This window comes from Alosa alosa, chromosome 3, assembly GCF_017589495.1.
Source record: "Alosa alosa isolate M-15738 ecotype Scorff River chromosome 3, AALO_Geno_1.1, whole genome shotgun sequence".
NCBI classification, from domain to species: Eukaryota; Metazoa; Chordata; class Actinopteri; order Clupeiformes; family Clupeidae; genus Alosa; species Alosa alosa.
The window spans coordinates 18065057-18090056 of record NC_063191.1 but is presented as its reverse complement, the minus strand read 5'-3'; the positions used below and the strand labels follow the sequence as shown (position 1 = coordinate 18090056).

At 48.1% G+C, this 25000-nt stretch overlaps 1 protein-coding gene across 1 annotated transcript in view; it reads right to left on the bottom strand.

The window, feature by feature from the left end:
- Positions 1-25000, bottom strand: part of kalrna (kalirin RhoGEF kinase a) — a 148391-nt gene that overhangs the window by 75478 nt on the left and 47913 nt on the right. Inside the window, 9 exon segments of the mRNA XM_048238600.1 lie at positions 1151-1381; positions 2707-2838; positions 3409-3600; positions 5633-5755; positions 9196-9534; positions 9937-10110; positions 10651-10843; positions 15507-15621; positions 18057-18131. Of these exon segments, the coding sequence (XP_048094557.1) occupies positions 1151-1381; positions 2707-2838; positions 3409-3600; positions 5633-5755; positions 9196-9534; positions 9937-10110; positions 10651-10843; positions 15507-15621; positions 18057-18131 (1574 nt within the window).

Here is a 25000-nt window from a genome sequence, read left to right as displayed (position 1 = left end):
AGAGCTGACCCAGGCAGGGCTGCAGCGCTCTGCTCAGCTCGGCTGATAAACCTCTCCTGTCTTTGGGGCGAAATCCAGCCTCTACAGCTTGGAATTTCAGCAAAAAAAAACGGGCCCTAATGCATGGGATATTAACTGTACTCGCCAGGCAGATTTCCAATATTAGAGCAGGGGAAAAATTATCTGCGTACAAAAAGTGGACAACCCTCAATTTATAGTCATCTGTTGACTAATCTCCTCTGTCAACACTCTGCTCCCTTAAATTACTATATTACAGGAAATTAGCATAAAACCAAACAAGCTACATGATGCTAGAGAAATAAATAGCTGTCTATCAACGAGAGAACTTAAACGCATTTAAATGGATCCATATTCCTCCACTCTCCCAGAGGCTGTAAGCCCACACAGCAACTTCAAATCCCCATAAAAACCTACCTGCTAAAAGCAGTCCTGACTGTAAATGCTGTTATCTCAGGCATTCCTGTGTGGGGCCCCAACACTTAGCAGCATGTCACTGTGCCAGGTTTAGGTAGCTCTGAGTTAGCTGAGATACCAGGGGTTGTGCCACTGGTATGAACCAAATTGATAACACATGTGAACTCCACACTTGTTTGTGGATCACCATTGGTAACAGAGGATAGAATTACGCAACTGAATTTACTTTAGACTGCATGTGTTTAACTCCAGTGGCCATGCATCTGCAGCAGAAGCTGATGGAGGCCTAAACTTGGCAGATGCAGTCAGTGACTCAACTAAGAGTTTGAAAGATTGATGATATTTAAGCACACCAGCCAATCAAAATATTGATTGGCTGGCATATTCCTCACTCCTCACCAGTGCTTCTGGAGCATTAAGGGCCCTTAATGCTCCAGAAGCACTGGTGAGGAGTGAGGAATATGACAAAAAGTATATTATAATCACGCATCATACCTGTAAAGCATGAGCTAGCAAATGATGCTAGCACCTACAGTATGAGGTTGCATGATCAGTACAGGACTATTTAGCTTCTCACTACACAACTCAACAGCTCAACATACAGTACACAGCTTTGAAAAAGGATTCAAATCTCGTCAATGTTTGGTAACTTTATGTTGATATTGTTGATATTGACCCACTTATTGTTTGTTTGTGTGCTTGTTTGTGTGTTTACCTGCTGGACGTCCTGCTGGAAGACGCAGAGCTGCAGGCGCTGGTGCAGCCGCACCTTCCTGTGCTGCCAGAGGCTCTCCAGCCGCCGCTGGTGGTGCAGCACCTCGTGCACCACGTCCAGGATGCAGTGCACCGCCTTGGAGTAGTTTGCCGTGGCCGTCAGGGACTCCGCGTCACCGGGACTCAGAGGTCGCTGGAGGACGTCCAGCAAAGCCTTCCCGTCCTGACTGACCTAGAGCGCACATTGGAGGGTGTGTGTGTGTGTGTGTGGGGGGGGGTGAATTGAGTATCCTCAGGCATCCCTGAAGACATGCTGTATATTATCTTTGTTTACATTATCTACTTGGATAAAGATGTGCAATCAGAATGAATCAGAGTCCCCCATAGCTAAAATCACACCATAGATTAAGGAGTGTTTAGAGCAAAGAAGAAGCGTGCAAAGAGAAGTAAAAAAAAGTAGGGAAACTGTGAGATGTTATGAGCTGCTCTGTCTAAGCTTGTAAATCAAGTAACCCCCAACCCCATACCCACCCGATCTGCTACAAAACCTGCTGTCTAAATTAGGTTTGCTAAACCCATAATCATTTTTTTATGGCAAATTGCAAAATGATGGCCATCTCAGGAATGTTTACTTTTCTTCCTCCACAGCACAATGAGGACAAACATTGCTAATCCGTCCCCCCATTTATTTAAACCAAAAGTACTTATGGCTAAGTATGCTGTTTGAAAGAGACAAACCAGGACAAACCTTGGTTAAAACTTTTGGTATTTACTCAAAGGTACCCTGTGCAAATGTTTCATGACTAAGAAACCTATTCCCAGAAGATAATATCCAGCGCTAAAGGCTAGCGGTGAACATATTACAGGCTGTGAACCACATAGGGTGCCGTGTGTGTGATTTCAATCCAACAAGAAAAGGGCACCTTTCTAAAAGCAAAGATATTTGACATTATGAACACATGGCTCTTTTCTCTGTCTTTTTTAAAAACAGATCTGTGGTAAAATGTTTGTGTCCCCGCCTACCGATGCAAGCCTCTATATCTCTTGTTTGCATCTTGTCCCAAAAATGGAATTTTTAAAAACATGGCACAGCAGCACATTTCTATTCCTAACCATGTTTCTTTTCACAAACCACATCCCTCAAAAACTAGTTCCTAAAAAATAATTCTGGAGCAAGCAGCGAGAGAGATAAACAGAAAGAGAGAGAGAGAGAGAGAGAGAGAAGAGGAGAAAAGCATGCACGCCCTGTCAGCACCCCACACTGGACAAACAAACCTACTGTTTTGATTGGAGTTTTGTTTATATCACATTAGCTGACTGAATCAGTGTTTACACAACTCCGGTCTTATTTTTTGTTTGTGCCTCCCCACACCCTAATTTTTTATTTTGACTCTTTTCCTTGGCTCTGTCTGTATGCTAGTTGCTTGTGTTTAGACTGTACTGTATGTCTCTGAGCGTGACCTCTCTGTGGGGTCAGTGTGTGTGTGTGTGTGTGTGTGTGTGTGTGTGTGTGTGTGTGTGTGTGTGTGAAGCTGGCTGTGGCGTGCTTGGACTGACCTCAGTGTAGGCTTGGGTCACCTGCTCGTAGAGCGTCTGGTGGTGGTGGATGGCCAGCTCCAGGTCCTGCATGCCCGACGGCAGGCCTCCCTCACTGCATATCTTGCACCAGGCCTCCACGCCGGACAGGAACTGGAAGAGGGCCAACAGACGCATTCACAGTCGGTCAGAGACATGACGGCGGGGGGCCCGGCGCCTTGCAGGGGGGCCTCCGCCGCAGAAACGCTGGTGGCGGACGACTGGCTGAGTGCTTTCTGACAGGCTGGGGTTTGTTCGACCGCCAGGCCTTTACGATATCCTGTGCCCAGGAAGCGGGCTTTGTCCCCAGCCGTCAGCCCCAGTGCACTTCATGACCACACTACATTTTACATTTACGGGTGGTTAAACAGTAGCGTTACTCAGTGAAATCCTACAGTGCACCAATTTAAAAACCAAACACTCTCAAGCTCCTTCACAGTCTACTACTGTATACAGTCTAACTGCAGCGTTACTCGGTGAAAAGCACCGTTTTAGAGCTCCTTTACTGGACTAAACAATGAAGAGCATAGGAGCATTAGTGCTGTAGGAGCACGGTCATCAGTGTGTGAGTCAAGCTGTGTAGCATTAGGCTGTGTTACTTGAGGAAGAGCAGTAAAGGCTTTGTTGTGAGCTGGGGGTTGGTTGGGGTATACTAAGGGGGTCGGGGGTTTATGCCTTTAGTACCTGTTCTGATTTTTGGTGGAACACGGCGGACATGGCCAATATGGTGCTCCGCTCGTCCAGCGCTGCGGCGAAGCTCTTCCACTCCTGGTCCAGCTGGGCCGAGATCTGCTTGATCTGCTGCGAGGCGTAGTGGCCAGCCTCCGACAGACGCGAGGCCACCGACATGATGCGGTTTATGTTGACATAGGCATTCTGTGGAGAGCAGACAGTGTCAGGTAAGCACAGGATAAACGCTCACAGGATGTTTTTTTTACAAAAAAAACATTTCCATTTCGGTTTATCCCTCTACTATTTATGCTAAACTGGGATGAACGAAATATAACAACCGCTGTCTATTTGTGTGTCATTTAAATGTGAGATGTCAAACCTTTTAAGGCTAGGTCTTTAGCAAGGCTAATTCCAACTAATAGTCTGCTACATGGGAATGAATAAATGTTGAACCCAGCGTTATTGTGTCTGTGCCAGATCCACCCTCTGTAAGCCCCCCTCTCCCACTCTGACAGCTCTATTATGACTCTGCCACCAGTGGCGGCAGCGCCACACAACACCAAATACTTATGACACGTGAGTCGGCGTGAAGCGAGCGGTAAACAACTAAAGGACAACAAGCATGATTTAAATCCCCACACAATCATAACTAGAGGCACAACACTCCCACACGCATGCGCCAACACACACACACACACACACACGCACACACACACACACACACACACACACACACACACAGATGCACACACAGACACACACACATCCACACACACAAACACACACACACACACACACACAGACACTCACTCACCTACACACACACACACACACACACACACACACACACACACACAGATGCACACACACACACACACACACACACACAGACACACACACACACACACACACACACACACACACACACACACACACACACACACACACACACACACACACACACACACACACACATCCACACACACAAACACACACACACACAATAACACACACACTCACACACACACACACACACACACACACACACACACACACACACACACACACACACACGGATTCACATGCTCCCTGCTGCCATCTGGCTCCTCTTGCAGAGCCACCCATCCATCATCTGCCTTCATGCCGTGTCTCACGGCCGCGTGGAGAGTTCGCTCTGTTCATTTCGCAGCCTCCCGTCAGGCCGTAGCAGCGGTGTTTATTTACTGGTAACCTGATTACAGCCTCTAACGATGCAGTAAAAACGCTAATAAGTGGTTCATTTAAGCCAGGGGCCTAATTAAGTGTTGGGCGCAGTGCGAGCAGGCCTGAATCAGGGAGTTGGAAATGAGATGACAGTGAGACAGTGAGACAGTGAGACAGTGAGACAGTGAGACGGTGAGACAGTGAGACGGTGGGGGAGATCTGTGCTGTCATCATAGCTCCGACTCAAGGTTCTCTCACTGCGGTTCCTTTAGTGTGCTGAAAGTTTGATGTGTTTTTATTTTTTTTGTTGTTTTTTTTGTCGTCAGGCAGGAGAGTGGTGAGGGAAGGTTATGGCGGTATGGTGTAGCTGTTTCTGTGATGATGACTGCGCCGCCGTGGCAACAGGCTGGTGGAGTCAATCTGTGTTCTCTGGAGAGGAGAGCAGCATAGACGGGTGGCAGGAGGCCTGCTGAGACCACCACTCACCACACCACCCTCACACCACAGCGCACAGAGCCCAGAACAGCACACACTCCTCTCAGAACACACACACACACACACACACATTCTCACACTCAGCAGGAGACACATTCACACGGCACATACACAGGCCTTTATTAAAACATAAAATATATGCTATGAAATTAAGACATGATTTTTTACATTTTACAAATTAATACATACATTGTTTTGTATGTAAGAAATATGCTGGGCTCTGTGTGCTGTGGTGTGAGGGTGGTGTGGTGAGTGCCCACACACACACACACACACACACACACACACACACACACACACACACACACACACACACACACACATTCTGTGTGTGTCACTATGTGCAGAATTTTATTGAGACCTGAGTCAATTCCTGTGCTGATCAATTTCTCTGAACCGATACATTAAGGTCCTCAAGTGCAGCACCCAGCCCCACTGACCCCTGGGGTAATTGAGTTGAGTCTGCACTAGACCCCCTCTCTCCCCTCTTCTAAAGGGAGAGAGAGAGAGAGAGAGAGAGAGAGAGAGAGAGACTCACCATGGAGTTCATGGCGAAGTGATTGTGTTGGGTCTGCAGGTCTACGGCGTGCTGGTAGCTCACACCAATCTCGGTGTGGCTCTGGAGGAACAGCTCCTTGTTGTGACTGATCCAGTCAAACATCTAGGAGAGAGAGCGCACACAAAACACAGCACAAGGGAAAAGTGTTATCCTTACACTCATTCCTCTAGGGGATATCTGTAATCACTCAAAAAGCACAAGAATGTTCTAGAATACTCAAACGGCTCTCATCGGTTTTGTAGAGGAAAGGTTTATATTAAGGAAATGAAGTCACTGTTGGCTTGCGTATCTATATATATTGGAGGTGGATCAACATCAATGATGTTGTCAAAAAAATGGATCCCTCTACTCAGGGGTGAATGCAGAGGGGATTACTGAGTCATATTTAGTCTATTTCTCCCTCTAGGAGTGGATGGTCGTGGTCCAGATGGGCTAGCATTAGTAGACTGACTAGATCAATCAAGTGTGTTCTTAAACAGCGATTGCGTCATTGGCCATCGAACACAAAGGCCCCTTATTAAAAAGAAAATGACTCGTAAGAGGTGTGTTCCTGTTGTACAAAAGATAAAACAGAAAATGTATTTTTAGAACTAATAGGCCGTGATTGAAGAGTGTTTTGATGGGCTAATGTTAATTAGCATAGATTGAATATTTGGGTAAATTCAATTAAAACTAGACTGCAATCTACTTCAATCCAATTTTATCTACAAATTTCACACTTGGTAGAATGGTACGGCTGTTAGACAGCCGTACCCTTGTTTAAATTGGTTTTAAACTTGATTAACTGGAGAGTAAATCGATACAGAGACAACACAGGCATTACAAATAGCAAATAAACTGGAAATTGAGAGCAAACACTTCTTAATTCATTCTATGCTAAAGGAGCATGAAGAATGTTACTAGAAAAAAAAACAGACAAATTCAAATCAAACCAAATAATCTTTGAAGCATCATAAATGTTTGATCATTATCAGTTCATTCAATTACAAGCCTTTCATCAATCTCAAGTTTAAATGTCAATTGATAAAGGAAGAAGCACAGACAACTACAAGCTGCAAACCGCTTTCTCTGCACTCTGCATTACTGATGAAAAGCTGCAGTTTGGTAGTCTGGGAGCCTTTTGATTTCGGTGGAGTGCCAGACCAAACATTCCTGTCTGAAGGGATGACCGTCACATTTCAAGATCTGTTCGTGAGTCAGCAGACGTCCCTGGTGTCGGCCGACTTCGTCAAAAAAAAAACACTGGAGTAAGCCTCAAAAATGCTCACGAAGTAAAAAAACAACAAAGAGTATAGCCGCTTGGACACCACAGCGCGTCAGGACAAATTATCAACCCGGGACCCTCGAGTGAGATGAATATAGACACTAATCACAGGGCCGGGGAGCCGACATGAGGTCATAGCACATGTGGACAGAGGGAGAGAGAGAGGAAGCAAGAAAGAGAAAAAGAGAGGACTGAGAGAGGGGACAGAGAGAGATAGAGAGACAAAGAGAGAAACAGAGAGAGAGAGAGAGGAGTGTGAGAAGAGAGAGTGAGTGAGGGAGGGATGGGATGGGGGCCCTGCAGACGGTTATTGCTGTCTTTGATCTGGGTCCTCACACATATGAGCTGGCTTTACTGGAGGCACAGGGAAAGCAACTCATTTTACCACAGCTAAAAAAGAGGACACATCCCTTTTGAACCATTCCGACTTCAATGGCACTTAAGCGTCCACGTAAAGCGGCATTCAGAATAAGTCTTTTAAAGTGGAATAGCAGGTGCAAGGAAAACTGGTGGGAACAACTGGCAATGGCACACTGGCGGCCCCAGATGACATTTCTCCATTTCTGGCAATAGCATCTGACGGCAGTGAGTCATGGGAGGTGGCCCTGGGCAAACTGAATGCGTAATGCATTGATCGGCGTTATTAGTTAAGGTATGACAAAAAAACATCTCCCCCAAGGGGGGTGGGGTGGGGGCAACGCACCCACACACAGCCGGCAGTGGGGCCTTGATTGGCTGTCGCACCAAAGCAAATTAATCATTATGTGGGCCTGTCCTAATCAAAGGCACCATGGGAAAACACTGCAATTAGGGGAAGAGAGTGCACTTATCGAAATGAGCCTCTCTGTATATAATCCAGGGGCCATTGTCCCTCCAGTTCATCATTCTGGGTTAAATAAGGAGGGGGGGAAAGCCTAGTGTTGATCCGGAGTTGAAGGAGCTGAAGGGTCACTCCGTCACTGTCTCACGAAAGCAAACACTCGCTATACTCCGCTGCCTGCTCTTTGGTCATGTCACGCATTCCATGGTTAGGAAATTAAGACACTGGCCAATCGAAATAACCGTTTTGAAAATTATGAGGCTGTTTTTAAGGATGGCTTTTTTCCCCTCGCGTCTCTCGAGGCCTGGTTATTGCAAGTCTCCTCACCTTAAGTGCCAGGGCTTTTAGTGGTGAGATTCCCATTGGGTTGTCATCACTTTACAGTATCCTACTGGCTGTGTAATTCTGTTTACATTTCAAAAATGGATGCCTGCTGGTTATCTAAACAAGCGGACATTATTGGAAGGTTTCACCAAATGACAATCCAGCCAGCAGAAATATCAAGTCAACGACTGAAGCCCACATGCAAGCTGAGCCCACCACACAAATTCCTATCACTCCCATGTTTGTTATTCAATGCTGCACTGAAGACATTGAGGCGTGTGCCTTGAATAAATATTTGCACACAAGGGACAGGTTTTAAAAATGAGAATGAATAACTCCGAAATGTTGGAGAATAGTTTGTTTACCACACTAGTTGACTCTGCAGCCGAAAAGGCCAATGTCATCCCTCAACACAGCGGGCTCATCCAGACCCAAACGCTTCCAACATTCCCTGTCTGTCCAGCAACACTCAGATTGATGGTTGCTGTGTACATTTCTCAAGGAGAGAAAAGGTGGAAAAACGTATTTTTTTCACAGACTGTACAGTGCACTTTCTGTACATTGTACATTATGCTGAAACAAACATTCATTGTGCAGTTTACTAAATTTCTATTTCACTTGCATTTGTTTTGTATAAAAAATATATTTTTTTCTTCTCATAATTATTATTAACAATGCTGCCTGTGGGTTGAACTGCTGTTAGCATTTCTTGCAAATTTCCACCAGATTTAGTCACTATTGAAACCCTCCCTTCACCTTCACTGTGTGGTGCATACAGAATATCAATGGAATGCTGGAATGCTGATTGGTTGATACTGCTGAACCGTGCTGAAACTATTGTGGCTGATTACAGCCCTGGAGAGCCCTAAAGGCTATTTCCTTTTTCTCAGAGTATCTATTTTCATGATTGCTATCAGAGCGCAAACTCATCTACTATACATATTCCCAGAAAGTCACTTAAGTATTTTTACCAAAAAAAAAATTTTTCTTATTTACTCTACATAGATGCATTATTAAGCTGTCATTTATGGGCCCACAGCCATTTTTCATTTCCTAAATCAGCCTCGTTGTTTACAACCCTTTGTCGCACAACTCTTCAGCACTACCCTGCCTGTCGTGTCATCTCACACCGACCTTCTCGGCATCCTGCTCGAAGAGCCGCAGCTGGAAGCACTGGTCCAGCTTGAGCTTGCGCACGTGCCACATCTGGTGCAGATGCTGGCGTGTGGAGTGCAGCTTGTCCAGCAGGCTGGCGATCTTGGGCACCACGCTCTGGAAGTCGGCGCTGCCCGAGATGCAGTTGCGGCCCGAGAAGCCGTCGCTAGCGCGGATGCACTGCAGCAGCCGCTGGCCCTCGCGGTCCAGCTCGTCCACGGGCGCCTTCATCACCTTCTTCTTCAGCTGCGTGTGTTCATCGATGAGGCGCCGGGAGCCCTCCACGTCCACCGGGAACTCCTTCTTGGCCAGCAGCTCCTTCACAACGGGAGAAAAAACACACACTAACAGTTTTAGCTATTTGGCTTTATTATTCCTATAAACAACACTATGGTTACCACTACGGTCAAGGCCAGCACCTGCACAGTCTCACTCTTTAAGACAGCACTTCTTGTAGGAGTTGATGTGAAAAGGGTTGCATTTTCTTGCTGAATTTACACCCACCATAAATTACAAACCTCTGGCGGTTGCTCAAGCAATGCAATAACCTCAGCTTCACAGTTTAATTTCTTCTGATGCTATCTTGACTCGGCACAATATTTATCACTAGTAAATATTGAAAATATATTTGATCTGATATCATTTATGCCACTGACAAGTATAATAAAGTTCTTTTCTCGAATGTCACGGAATCATCTGGTGCCCCCCCCCCTTCCTCACCTGTAGGTCCTCCAGGCGGGACAGGAGGTGCACGGCGCTCCCCATAAACTCCTCCAGTGACATGCGCAGCTCCATCCACTCCTCGTGGTTGTATTCCAGCGAGCCCTCAAAGTCGTCCGTCAGCTGAGACGGGTCCACTAGCTTAGTCAGCCCTTCCACTGACACCATGCTAGTCTGTCAACGCCACACAATAAAAACACATACAGAGAGAGAGAGAGAGAGAGAGTCAGGTTATGCTGGCTGAGTGGAAACATGAAGTGTTCCTTTCAGGCCGGCGCTCATTAGAGGGCCTCTCTGAGGAGATGAAAACGCAGGTGGAGAAATAGGGGACTACAGTGTGCCAGAAAGAGTCGAGGAACTGGTTCCTTAAAACCACACAACTGTGGCAAGGACTGACCCCCCGACCTGTGCTACTGAGCATGGAGGTGGCGTGAATAGGGGAAAATGTTGCCGTCGTTAAAAATAATGACGCGAACAGTGTGCAAAATGCCTTTTCTATTAAGGTGTTTATGAAGATCTCGTTAAAATAGATTACTACTGTCTCTGTCTCTGATGTGTGGAGAGACGGAGTCCAAAAGCACTGTGTAAATAGTTTCAATTGAGTCCTCCAGCTCAAATGGTCCCAAGTCCCACCCAAGTCCCACATTTGGGGGAAAGACCTGGTGATTATGCTTATGGAAAAGTGGCAGAGTGCCATGACACATGGTACAATACCTCAAAGGTAAACTTGGCACTGCCAAAGTTGGTCTTCTGCTTCTGCCAGAAGTTGTCGGGCTTAATGATGAGGGCGACGCAGATTTCGGCGGGGAAGGCTTCCTGTAGGGTCTTCAGCAGTGGCTTGATCAGGTCCCACTTGGAACCGCGCATGTCAATAATCACAGTGAAGCCGCGCTTGCACACATCCTCACTGCCAAGGAGAGTGAGAGAGAGAGAACGAGAGAGAGCGAGAGGGAGAGAGACAGAAAGAAAGAGAGAGCAAGAGAGAGAGATGTTAGAGTCCTGTGGGGCTCCCAGTCATCCCCTCCCTGCCCACTGGCCCTCTGAGGGGCCCCATCTCCAGGGGCCCTCCCTCTAGAGTGCATCTGATTCCCATTCACCCTCCCTCAGGCAACACTACTGAGGCTGTGACCAACTGAAACACTACTGGCCTTCGCATTCTTCTGACCCACTAATTCATCCTTTAAAGTCCTCTCCAGAGTGGAGCGTCTCAAGGTTTCTCATTACGAGAGAGGCAGGCTGTGGAGGCTGCGGAGGTCGATGCAAACACGCAATCACCCACACACTGGCCCCAGGAGTGTCTGAGTAATGGGTTTCGCTCACTGGCGAGGAATCTATTGAAGAAATCCCCAAAATGGATGTCCCCATTTTTCTTATGTCAGGTTAGCAGGCTGCTCCTGCACCACGGCCAGTCCTATTCTTAGCGCTGCCGCTTTGAAAGCACTCGCCAGTGATTGGGAGATAAAAATAAACCGTAATTGCTTTGCCCCCTCAGTGCGCTCACCCAGCTCCCTCATCCTCCATCCTCCTCTCTCTCTCTCTCTCTCTCTCTCTCTCTCTCTCTCTCTCTCACTCCCTATCATTCTCATTCTCTCTCTCTCTCTCTCTCTCTCTCTCTCACACACACACACTCTCACTCCCTATCACACTCACTCTCTCTCTCTCTCTCTCTCTCTCTTTCTCAAACCTGAAGCATTGCCAATGTGTTCCAATACAAGTGGAAATAATATCACAAAGATGTAATGTTCCTTCCCAGTTGTGAGAAAGAGAGAGAGAGAGAAATAGAGAGAGACAGGAGGGCAGAGAGAGAGAGAGAGAGAGAGAGGAGGGCAGAAAGAGAGAGACCTACAGGACACAGTGAGTCGGCACCAGCGGAGGGGTCTTTTCAGCAACAACATGGGGGAAAAAAGAGAAAAACCCTCCTCCTTATTAGGCCCTTTCACTTCCTGACGTCTGCTATTCTCAGCTCGAGCGTGGTCCAAAAACAACAGCCCAGAGAACCTGACATCACACTGCCTGGGGGGAGGAAGTGTTAGGGGCCGGATGACTCTCTTTTGTGTTGAGTGGATGAGGCACTGTTACTCTGGGAAGGCCTATTATGGCTTGAGCTCCAAGCAGAAATGCCAGTGGACCAATCCTCTCCATCTTTACCACAGTACACTTTCTTTTTCCCTTCATCTGAAGCCATTATTATGGCCTCATGTTCACCTTGACTTAACAAGAGTGTGTGTACTTTATGTGTGTGCCGGATTGGAAAGCCATGACATCATTCTCTCCCTTACACACAGTCTGTCAGAAAGCAACCCTGGGTTCATAAATCGATGCCTTGGGAAAAACATGAACAACAAACACTCGGAATCTGAAAGGAAACATGAGCGAGCCTTTTTGCTTTGAATGAATCTCAAACATTGCACATGTCCTTGCCATGCAGCACTGAATAATAGCCCCCAGGGACACTGGTAGTAGGGGTCAATGAGATTGATTTTTGTTTCTGTGCCTAACACAAAACAAACGACAGGCATTGTCCCGTGGTACAGTGAGGTGACACAGAGGTTGTGACCCCTGCACTCTGCTGTAACTTAATGGAGTCAAAAGGTTTCGCTTTTATGACGCACGGCAAAGGCCCGGCTGGGTTCATGCAGCCCGGCTGTTTCTCACGTGTGACGTTTCTGCATGAAATGAAAGCACTGACTCAGTGTGACTGTTCCCACCCCAAGCACAGGCACTGCATCTTGTTCCAAGACTCGAAAGATCAACTGTTTAGTATCAACCACAGGGAACACACAGAAAACTCACTAGGTAACGACTAGGGGGAAAAAAGTCTGAGAGGTTTGGTTTGAGTTTAACTCAGATAGATCAAGGGCAGAGTATTGTGCCTGTCAGTTTGAGGGTCCTTCATTTTTGAAGGATTTGCCCAAGATGTTCAGCTGCAGTTCTCTCCCTCTCTTTCTCTCTCTCTCACTCGTTCTCTATTTCTTTCTCTCTCTCTCTTTTTCTCATTGCAATTCCCTTTACTGGTCACTGTTGAACAAATGTTGGCAATGTAGGGTCAAACAGTGGGTCTCTCTCTCCCTCTCTCACTGGCTGTTTAAACTCTTATTAAGTGCTGCTTTGTTCTGGGTTCTGGAGACAGGCTTTGAAGCTGACTTCACAGGCCAAGTGCCAGGCCTGATCGATGCTCCAGTGAGCTCACCACCACCCTGTCACTGCAGCTGACACAACTTCACTCAAGTGTAGCGTCGCAAACACACACACACACACACACACACACACAAAAATACACATGCAAACACACTACCATTAACACACAGTAGTGTAAATTTACTCATGTGCATATACACATAAACATACTGAAGCTTGTAAACATTTAAACTAACACTCACAAACATGCTAATTCTAACACATGCATGCACAAAGAGTCAGGCACACATGCTCACGCAAACAGATATGTGTGCATAGGTTACTCTCAGACACCTCACATACTGGGCCCGATCTCTCACACCCACGCACACATGCACACACACACACTTGTACGCATACGCACGCACACACCTGCCCACGCACACACACACACACACACACACACACACACACACACACACACACATATACACACACAGCACTTAGCAGTTTGTATCCCACAGTCTCTAAACTAAATGCTCCACTTATGCAGAGACAATGGCTGGCAGCAGATGTGACATTTTAAAGGCTGAGATCTCTGAGCAAATCAGTGTTTATCCACCTAGACAGTCCCCATCACGCACAGAAGAGAGGGTCAAAGCCAAGGCCATTCTTCAAGACCGCCTTCTACACTTTGTCTGTCTCTACAGCTTAAGATTCTAAGGCTTTTTTTTTCTCCAAAAACATTATTCTTTTGCAGAAGAGCAAAGATTGATTTCGGCTACAATAAATGAGTATCTTCTACAACCAGGAAACAATCTGCAACACAATGGCATTCATCAAAGACATACATCATGTGATCAGGAGAGAAAGGCCGATATTTTTTTTTGTTCCTTTCAAGAACAAGAAAGGAAGAGAAAGAGAGAGAGAGAAATTGTCCTTGGTTTGGTGGGTACAGCACAAAAGCAGCTGTTTGGTCAAATGACCATAAATCATCCGTGATGCGCGGCTCCTTCAGGGAGCTCCGCATAATGGCCCTCCTGGAAAGACAAGTGTGTGTTTGGGAGGATGGAGGAGGTGGAGGAGGAGGGAGAGGGATTGTGGTGGTGGTGGCTGAACGAGAGGCCTGGGAGCCAGAGGAAGAGCCGCAGCACTGGGCTGGCTGTTTACATTACCTTCCCTTCAAGGACACCCTCCTCCTCCTCCTCCTCCTCCTCCTCCTCCGCGTGCTACCGCTAACCGCTAACCGCTACAGCGCCACGGCGCTCGGACTCCGGCCACTTACAGTAATGCACTAGAGCAGCGGCAGCAGTGGGGGAGAAATGTGACCGAGGCGCCAGCAGGGAGTGTGTGTGGGGGGTCACTGAGCGGCCGGAGAGAGGCAGAAAGGCTGCCTCGGTAACGGTATTATGACATGGCATTCTGATATGTATTAAGTCTAGGCTAACAGTGGGGGAAGGATCTATGCAGATGACCAAAGGAGGGGTCACCAGCTCCACCCGCTCTCTTTCCAACTGGCTTTGGAGAGAGAGGGAGGCCTCACAGGGACGGTGGCGATTGTGGGGGGGGGGGGTTTGGAAGGGAAGGCCTTTATCTTTGTTATCTTTGCACACCAAGCGCCTATCAACACAGCTAGTCTTGATAAGCAGCCCTCCTGACAGGGCCCAGGGTGGAGCACACAGGACTGCGCTCTCAGACACACTGACCCTGCTCTCCTTTACTTCATGACCACATCAGTAAAACACGACGACAGGAGGAGAACTTGCCAAAGAGATTTACTCCGTATGTTCTGGCTTTGCTGATAAGATCACTGTAAATTGAGATGATTTGCTATTACTGGATCAGATGTTGATGATGACTCAGGTCGTTTTTACATTAGTATAGCCTAAAGCATTGAGTTTAAAATTAAATTATAAAATTAAAATTAAAAATGGTTTTCTTTCCCAATCACGCACTTTGTAGAATTCAATTTAAAACCTCAGTTAATAGCATAGTAAATAGTGGTGTTATGAACCTGTACTGACAGCACAGGGGGCTCCAAACCCACTGTCCTCCAACACGCTGAGCTGCACCTGCACAGCGTCTCGCGTCAGTCCGCACTTCTCATAAATAAGGACCCATCCCACAACACTGCTCTCTGACCAGTGGTGCAGCTTTACTTCACATGTGAAAAATCTCTAATATTTACTATGCAGCTGCACACGCTCACTACTCTCTTTGTACAGTAGTGTATTTGTATCTCAGTGCATACTTTTCTTTACTCTTTTTAAATTTATGTTGACTCTTAACCTGGACGAATTCCTTGCATTTCTGGTGCAGAGCATGAAGATTCTTGACGAAGTGTCAGGTGACTGGACGCTGCCCCCACCCCCACCCCTTACCTGGGCACATTGGACAGGTAGGTCACCAGCCCTTACCTGGGCACATTGGACAGGTAGGTCACCAGCCCTTACCTGGGCACAGTGGACAGGTAGGTCACCAGCCTGCGCAGCTCCTCGTGCTTTATTCTGTCGTGGTTGCTTCTGGCGGGGAACGTCAAAATGGGGCCTCCTCTCTTGTCCCGACCCCCTGTGGGAAAAGCCAATGATGTTATTTACGATAGCGTCTCGGTTCCGCTCCGAGGCATAACATTAGCTGGGGAGAGAACAAAATAAATAAACATCACACCCTCTACAGCGTCCTCTCTCTCTCCCTCACTTTCTCTCTCTCACTTTCACTCTCTCTCTCTCACTCTCTTTCTCTCTCTCACTCTCTCCCTCATTCGCCCTGTCAAGTTGTCCTTTATAAATCAATTAAAAGGCACAGGCGCGTCCCATAAAAACAGACTGTGCCTGGGCTGCCATGACTCTCACCTCCCATGCATGTGTTTCACTCTGCCGGGATTAGTTTCCCAGGCTTGTGCCTGCGTGCGACGTGCTGAGTGAGGAGTGGGCAGACCAGGCTGAGACGGAGTGTGGGCCTGATCTCTGTGGGTCCCCAGGGGTGCAAGCGTGGCCCCAGGGACCTAGAGCCTTGTCAGGGAGGTGGGGTGTGACTGATCCCAGGGTGAGAGGCAGATCTCTCCCTGACTGACAGACTCCAGGACTCTTTTCCCCTGATGCTGTCTACACGTGTGAGCCCAAGCTCCTCACAGTGTCTTCTCCCTCCTCCTCCGCCTCTCTCCATCACAACTCTGCGTGGCCGTCTACACCACCCTCCACCCTCCAACCCCCCCCCCCCGCCCCGCCCAGGCTTCATCTGGACTTTGGGAGGGGGCCAAGACTGCACCATGCACAGGCGCTCACCAACAGATAAAGGAAACTGAGTTACAGCTGAAAACATGCTGATGTATTTTAAGAGGGGGAGGAGGAGGAGGAGGAGGAGGAGGAGGAGGAGAGAGAGAGATAAAAAGATGAGGGGAGGGGGGTTCATCTAAGATTCATGCCAGACTACTTCCATCCCAAGGGGAAACCGCGGAGGTCCCCTCCCCACCATCTCATCCTCACCCCAAAGCCTTCCCTCTCTCCCTACCTTCTTCCCTCTCTCTCCCTCCCTCCTTCCCTCCCTCCCTCCCTCACTAATGGCAGTCGTATGTTTATTACCATAAATGAGCCTCTCTGTATACTCTGTAACATTCGCTCCTTTATGAGTCTGAGCCACCATGCCTCCAGCTCAACTCCTACACCCCTCCACCCCCACACACGTCCACACTTCCTCCACCTTCCCCAGCATCCCCATCACCTCCACACCACCTCCTCCTCCCTCATCTGCTCCAGTGCTGACCTCCCCCTCCATTCAAACTAGGGGGAACAGAGCCAGCAACAAACGATCTCTGACTCCAGTCACAGAGCAGAGCAGCACACTCATTTGAACTCTGTTTACATGGCTCTCCGCCACTAAGAGACCCTCCCCTGGGCTTTCATCTTAGAGGAGGTGCTTGGCCTCGACCCCCATCCCTCTTTTGCCTTTAGGAAGGGTGTGTGTACGTCTGACCGGGAGTGTACACAAGACTAGGCCCTCTAGACCAACTGCCAGCGTACACCATTCACTTGCATGGAAACACGAAGGGGGGTGGGGAGGCGGGGGGCTAGGCAAAGTTTTGATGGATTGTTGTACCCTTGTGCTGACATTCCCTTAAGCCCGTCCATGAGGAGGTGGACTTATGGAGCGAGAGAGAGGGCCTCTCCTGCTCTGGCTGCAGCTCTGAGTGATGCGCGAGAGAGAGAGAGAGAGAGAGAGAGAGAGAGAGAGAGAGAGAGAGAGAGAGATGGACAGATGGCGCAGGGGAAAGTGAGTGAAGCCATGCACAGCCCATAAACCCACAGGTGATTGATAACAGCGTCCATCTCTTCTGTGCTCCCCTCTCCGCTCTCTCTCTCAAAAGTACTTGGCCTGGTCACCTGAGTGACATAACACGGGCCTCTGCCTCTTCCTCCTCCTCTGCCTCTTCCTCCTCCTCTTCCTCCTTCTCCTCTGCTCTCTGGGACTGAGAGTATGAGTGGGGGAATAAATATGCCAAGGGGCTACGCTATATTTATTTCATGTGCCTGCCCAATCCTGCTGGATCAATTGAGATGTCTGGCAGGTCACGTGGCCGAGCTGGACATTTTTACAGGGCACTGGGCTCCGCTGCTCAGACTGGTGTGGTATGTACGCTACTCCGTCTCTCTCACTGTATTACTCTAACACACACGCATGCCAGTGCGTACACACACACACACACACACACACACACACACACACACACACACACACACACACACACACACACACACACACACACACATGGTACCTGAGACATACTAAGACACACCTCCCTTCTAAAAATAAAACAAAAAAACAACTAATTTTGAATCATTTAAATTCATTTGAAGTTGTTCCAATCTGGTTAGTCATCATGAGCAATGCACACAAATCAGCATCATTATGAAGGGGCGGAAAGAAAGCAACAGGAAGAGAACACACCAAGGGCAGAACAGGCCGCCATTTCCCAAGAGGGATTAGGCGCACATCACCCAGCTCACCTGACACGAAGGCCACTTTCTCCTTCAGCACAGGCAGCACATCAGACGCCTTAATCCCGTCGCTCCTGAAAGACCCTGGAGGAGGAAAAGAGGAGAAGAGAGACAGGACAGAGATTGACTAATCAGCTTTTCATCTTTTTAATCTCATTAACAGATTTACATTCCTTGCACACGGGGGGGATAAGTCACACAATCATTCGGATGATAAGAAGAATATGATGAAAAAGAAGGCCTTTGTAGTGAAAGTCTCTCACCACTCTGACGAGAGAGAGAGCTAGAGAGAAAAAGAACACATTTGACATGAATAAAAGCAGCTCTGTGGGATTGAAGGCAGCGGGGAGAAGTGAGGGATACTTCTCTTCAGTGAATCGTCAGCAACACCCTCACACTCTCTCACACTCTCTCACACTCTCACTGGATCCCGCTGCCCCAGCCGTATCCTGTAAAGACACAGCGGTCGCTCATTCTTATAGAGAGACTCTGTTACTAGTCTGTTTCAGTTTGACTCTCTTGACTCTTTCTTTCTTTCTTTCTTTCTCTCTCTCTCTCTCTCTCTCAATCCCTCTCTCTTTCGTTCACTCTCTCACATTCGTATGCACTCCCCACTGTGTCTTAGTGCGTCCAGGCGCCATTAGGGTTTCTGTATTCACACTGTGGCTCTGCGGTTCCTTTCCTCTCCCCCCCTCCAACCCTTCCCAACGCTCCCTCCATATCAGCCTCCATCAGCTGCCAGCCACATAAACACACTCCACTCCACTCTGCTCCACTCCACTCCACCACAAGGGCATTCAGCATGCCGTAGTGCATGACTTAGAAGCAAAGTCAGACAGCATGTGTGTGTGTGTGTGTGTGTGTGTGTGTGTGTGTGTGTGTGTGTGTGTGTGTGTGTGTGTGTGTGTGTGTGTGTGCATGCATGGGTGTACATGTGTATGTGATCGTACATGTGTGAACATGGGTGTGTGTGGATGTGTGTGTGTGTGTGTGTGTGTGTGTGTGTGTGTGTGTGTGTGTGTGTGTGTGTGTGTGTGTGTGTGTGTGTGTGTGTATGTGTGTGTGTGTGTGTGTGTGTGTGTGTGTGTGTGGGAGGGAGAGGGAGAGTGGCATGATGAGATAACCACATAGCACTGTGTCTCTGGGTCCTGTGTGAAACACTTATTTCATCATGTCACCGGCAGACGGATGACCTCGTCTGTGACACAGCTGATGACGCACGGCGCCTCTCACTCCTGCTAAATTTCAGTAATGAAGGGGCGTGGCGCTGCTGATGGGATTTAATACAGCTAATGGTGACAGGGCAGATTATGGAGTTTGGCCTGCACCAGCGCCTGCTATCTCCTGCCTATTAATCAATAGCTGTGTTAAAAAAATAAAAAGAGCTGCAACTATAAGAAGAGACAGAGAGAGAGAGAGAGAGAGAGAGAGAGAGAAAGAGAGAGAGCGCACATCACATTGACAAAATCTACATTAACTTGTATTGCCGTCAGAAAAGGTCTGGCTGGGACTTTTATGATGACATTTTTTTTCCTGTCGTGGTGATTTATGCCCTTCTTGCACTCTCTTCAGGGCTGGAGGACATCTGCATACACACATGAGGGATTGTTTGAGGAGCGAAGCCATGTGATGACTCGGCATGTGTGTGCAGTTCAGCTAAGAGACAGCGTGCTGTTCGGCTCTAACAACCCCAGCCCCCTACCCCCCTGCCAATAGCAATAACACTCATGCAGACAGTCCAGCTTGTCATTACGCAAAACAAGAGCACATGTCCGTCACCTCCTGGGGCTAAAAAACGCAGTGCCTTTCGCCTGTACTAAAGCTCACACACACAGAACTACATATATACACACACACACACACACACACACACACACAACTGCACACATGTACCCAAACATACACACGCACGCACACACACACACACACACACACACACACACACACACACACACACAGACAGATATATATATATATATATACACACACACACACACACACACACACACACACACACACACACACACACACACACACACACACACACACACAGACACTCTCCAACAAAGACATTATAATACACACCCAACTTATCCAAGAACATTTCCCTCTCTGCAAGGTTCAGGCCCAGAGAGCGTGTACGTATGTGTTTGCAAGCCAAAATGTGATACATTACTGCCTGCCGCCCTGCCTGCCTGCCTGCGAGACAGCTGTAGCTGGAGAGGGCTCCTAGCGGAGAGCAGGAGCACCATGGACATTTCCCATTTTGCTCTGATGTGACAAAAGCCGTCTCCTCTCAACCCGAGAGCAGAGCAGAGCACACAAAAGCTGACTGTCCAAGCCTGCTCCAAGCCTGTCGCTCCCCGTCTCTTTGTTTTTGTCTGTTCCTCTGATAAACACACACTGTCACACATCCTCATTTTCACCATCTCAAATTCCATAAAAAAGACAGACTTCTGCCACGTGTTGTCTCTTGTTCTTCAGACTTGAGACTCTTGAGACTTGATGCCCTAGCAGACACAAGCACAGGGAGACACACACACACACTGGCCCTTCTATCTGTCTTTCAGCTCTGAGGGAGTAAAGGAGTACAGCAGCTACAGATATCTGATCCTCCCGTGTCCCCCACACACACACACACACACGACCCTACCACAGTAAAGCATCACCGCCTACCATGTCCTCCCCTTGTCAGCTGTAATCTCCGGCAGCCTGGACATCCACCCTCCCACTCACCCATCCTGTGCCCCCCTCCTCGCCATCCCACCTGCTTGCCCATCTGACCAGCTACCCCCCCTTCCTCCTCCTCCTTCTCCCCTATCCTTTGCCACTGCCATCCCCCCTTCCTCCTCCTCCTTCTCCCCTATCCTTTGCCACTGCCATCGCTGCCACTGGCTGCCATTTACAGATTACCTCGCAGAGATGCCAAACAAAAGTTTTATTTATCCTTTTCCCCTTTTCAATTTCCTGCATTAGGGGAAATAAATGCGCCACTCCTTCAAACGCCACCTGACACGTCTCTCGTTTATTATCGCCAGCGCTACTGGAGGGCAGACCTACTACCGCTGGCACACTACGGAGATTGGAGTTTGATGAAGTTTTAAAGTTCCGGGGCTAAACCTTTGACAGGCTGACAGCTCGCTGGTTGAGGGATCGACGGCCTGGGCCTTGCGGGCACCAGCGTGTCGTCGGCGGTGTCAGAGCTCATCGAGCGTCTCCGCAGCTTTCTGGGGACGTGATTCATGAGGAAAGCAATCTGGTCCCTCCTCACTGACCGGCATGACAGGTGGGACTCGGGGGAGCCCGGGGACGGCATCATCGGCTCCAGAGGATGGAGAGAGATGGACAACTGAGTGACAGCAAACGAGAGAGAGAGAGAGAAAAGACAGAGAAGAGTGAAAGAGGAGTAGAGAGATCGAGAGGAGGAGAGGATTGAAAGGAGTGAAACGAGAAACCCAACATCAGTATCAAGTTCCATCCCATCCCAAGGGACAGAGAAAGAGAGATAGAGAGAGTGAGAGATAGAGAGAATGAGGCCTTGCTAAATTTACCCAAGATTCCCTCTGTGTAAATGGAGGCTCTCGTCTTCCCAATCTGTTTCTGATCCATTTTAAAGGCATTTGCCGGACTATTGACCCTCCGTCCCGTGGGTGCGTTAAGAGGCCTAGTAAAGATTAAATTACTGCCGTGAGTAAGTGCCTTCTTCTGAACCTGTAAAAAGGCCCATGACTCATTGGCGGTAATATCTAAAGTAAAGCATCCGCAGTCGGCCATGATGAATCAGAGCACTTTTTGCAATTATGCTCCACTTTGAATGATGACATCAAACTATAAAAAACACACTGCCACGAGAGAGAGAGAGGAGAGAGAGAGAGAGAGAGAGAGAGAGAGAGAGAGAGAGAGAGAGAGAGAGAGAGCGATAGGAGGAGGAAGAGGAGGAGGAGTGACGTTGGCAGGCGAAGACCTCCGAGGCCCTCGGTAGAGCAAGCCAGCAGGGCTGTCTGGACACCATCTGATGAGCTGCCAACAAACAAGACGAACCGCTCTGGCTGCTAAAGCTTCTGACACATCACATATCTGAATCAGCCACTCAAGATGTCACTCACATTAGCCCAGGACTTTCCACAGTGCAAAAGAAATGTAAAAAATAAGCGAGGTTATGAGAAGGCCACCGCACTATGGCAGAGACTATAGCCAGACAAACGTAGTGACAAACTTCCAAACTCAAGCGGAAAATGCTGAGCAAGTGAAAGGAGTCCCTTTAAGGGTGAACGTATGTTGTGAGTCACAGTCACACCTTTCCTTATCAGACCACAGATAGCATCTCTGGCTTTGCCAACTAAATCATGGTGTGTTTTCTTAAGCTGACAGAAGTTAAATAGAGTGCAAAGATTTACATTTGCCTTCCATCAAACACGCCCATTGATTTAAGGAGATTTTGTAGCAACCTTGACTTTCAGACACCACACACATACACACATACACACATACACATACACATACACACACACACACACACACACACACACACACACACACACACACACACACACACAGAGAGAGAGAGAGAGAGAGAGAGAGAGATGCAGCCGCACACACAGATACAGACACACATACACATACACACACACACCCCACACGCAAACACACACAGGAGAGAGATAGACAGATGGAGAAAGAGCGGGTGGGGGAGAGACACACACACACACATACAACTTTGACACACACATATCCAGATAATGATGGGTGGGCAAAAAAAAAATCTTTTTAAAAGACTACCATCAATAGTATTCAGCGCATGCTTCGGAAATTTGTTATCATCAAGTCTATTATACGGCTGAATGCACAGAGCAATCAAACCAATCAGTGCCTATCTCCTGAAAAATACCATTCATCTCTGAATGCCACGAAAGTCAGGCACTCTTCAAACACTTCAGGCATGACATCCTGATGTACAGCCCTCAGACGCCTGTCAATGCGTGGAGAAGGAAAGAGCAAGAACGAACGAGGGATGAAAAAGAGGAGAAGAAGAGAAGAGAGAAAAAGCTCAATCATGGATCCCGTGTCATCAGATAATAAGCGTCTAATTGAATCAGGTCTCCGGTTTCAATTCCATTTTTCTATAGAGCTGTGCCGTGTGCACATACAGTATGGGTTTCAGATCACTGCTTTAACCAATTCCTTTTCAATGGAGGAAAAATGAAAGAGAAAGAAAGAAAGAAAAAGAAAGAAAGAAAGAAAGAAAGAAAGAAAGAAAGAAAGAAAGAAAGCACTAAAGACTCAGAATTGCCTCTGGTAATCTCGGCATAGTTGGAGGCAGCTGCCTCTCATTGGTTGCCTGAGCTCACATCCTGACAATGCACTGCGGTGTGTTTTTTAAGCGAGGCTGGTGTGTGTCAGGGGGGGTAACAGCACAGCTTGCCATGCAGCCAATCCAATTAGACTCACACATGTGAATTGTGATGACACATCTACCAAAGCACACATCACACTCATGATTGGAACAATGTCTTTAACACAGTGTAGGAAACACACACACATAGGCACACACACACATACACACACACACACATACATACACACACACACATCAGACACACACACACACACAGGCACAAGACACGCGCACACCACACACACACACACACACACACAGACACACACACACACAGACACATGACACATACACACCAGATACACACACACCACACACACACACACACACACACACACACCCTCTCACTGATTCACTGTAGATGCACATGCACAGCTTTTTTAAAAGACACATTTGGAATTCGCCACCGAGACATCACTCTATTACCACAGCCCCAGCATGTGGAGAGCAGATTCATTGGCCTTTTGCTGCGCGGCGCTCCCGAAACAAAAGGGCTCTAATCAGAGCCGTGGGCTTGTGGTGGCGGGGGAAGAGATACACAGGCTGTTATCTCTGCCCAGCACTGTCTCGACTCAGCTGCGTGTAGCACCGCCACAATATGGTCAGGTCTGCTTCTCTTCAGAGGCGCTCTCTCATCCTCGCAGGGACGGTTACCCCTGGCAACCCATCCACAAAAGAAATCAGGTCAGGCCCCTCCCACTGAGATCAGCCCCAGCCAATCAGAGGTCTCAAAAAAACCTCAGCCTCCGCTCATTCACACAGCGTGTGGAGCCCATATAGATCTCTAATTTATTATGGGGTTGACATGATACACACACACACACACACACACACACACACACACACACACACACACACGCATAAAAGGGGCACACTTAATGCGTGCAGGCATATCATAGACACATCCACAAACTCCCACACACACAAAACACACACACACACACACACACACAACCAATACCACACACACGCTGTCACACACACATATGCACAGAGACATAAACACACACACACACACACAAGGAGTCTGCTCGTTTGCCTGCTCGCCTCTCTGACACAACAAGGACCCCGCAGAGAAACCTCAGCTGGCGTAATGAAGGGGGAGCTGCCAGACCAAACTGGTTTGCATCCGACTCTGGAGGACGCACAAAGGGGGCCTGTCTAATCCTCTGCCCGGAAAGGGCCTGGGCCACAGCTAAAACCTCTTGAATACACCCACACCACCCCACCCACACACACACACACACACACACACCACTCAAACCCTTGTAAATGTCCAAGCGCTTTCCCAGACGGGGCACAGACAGCAGACAGATCTCAGACGGCCAGAGGAGCAGGAAAATAAACGAATGGATGAAAAATAAATAAAATCCATAAATACATCACCATCGACCAAGCCCCAGTGCATGAGCAAAAACACATCACTCAAACATCCCTGCATGCAGGGTCAATATCAACATGTGTTTTCTGGTGCAGCAGATCACTGGAGGATAGATACTTGGACGGAGTGATTCCACTGGTCAGGGCTTTAGGATCCGCAGTGTAAACCCTTTGGAGC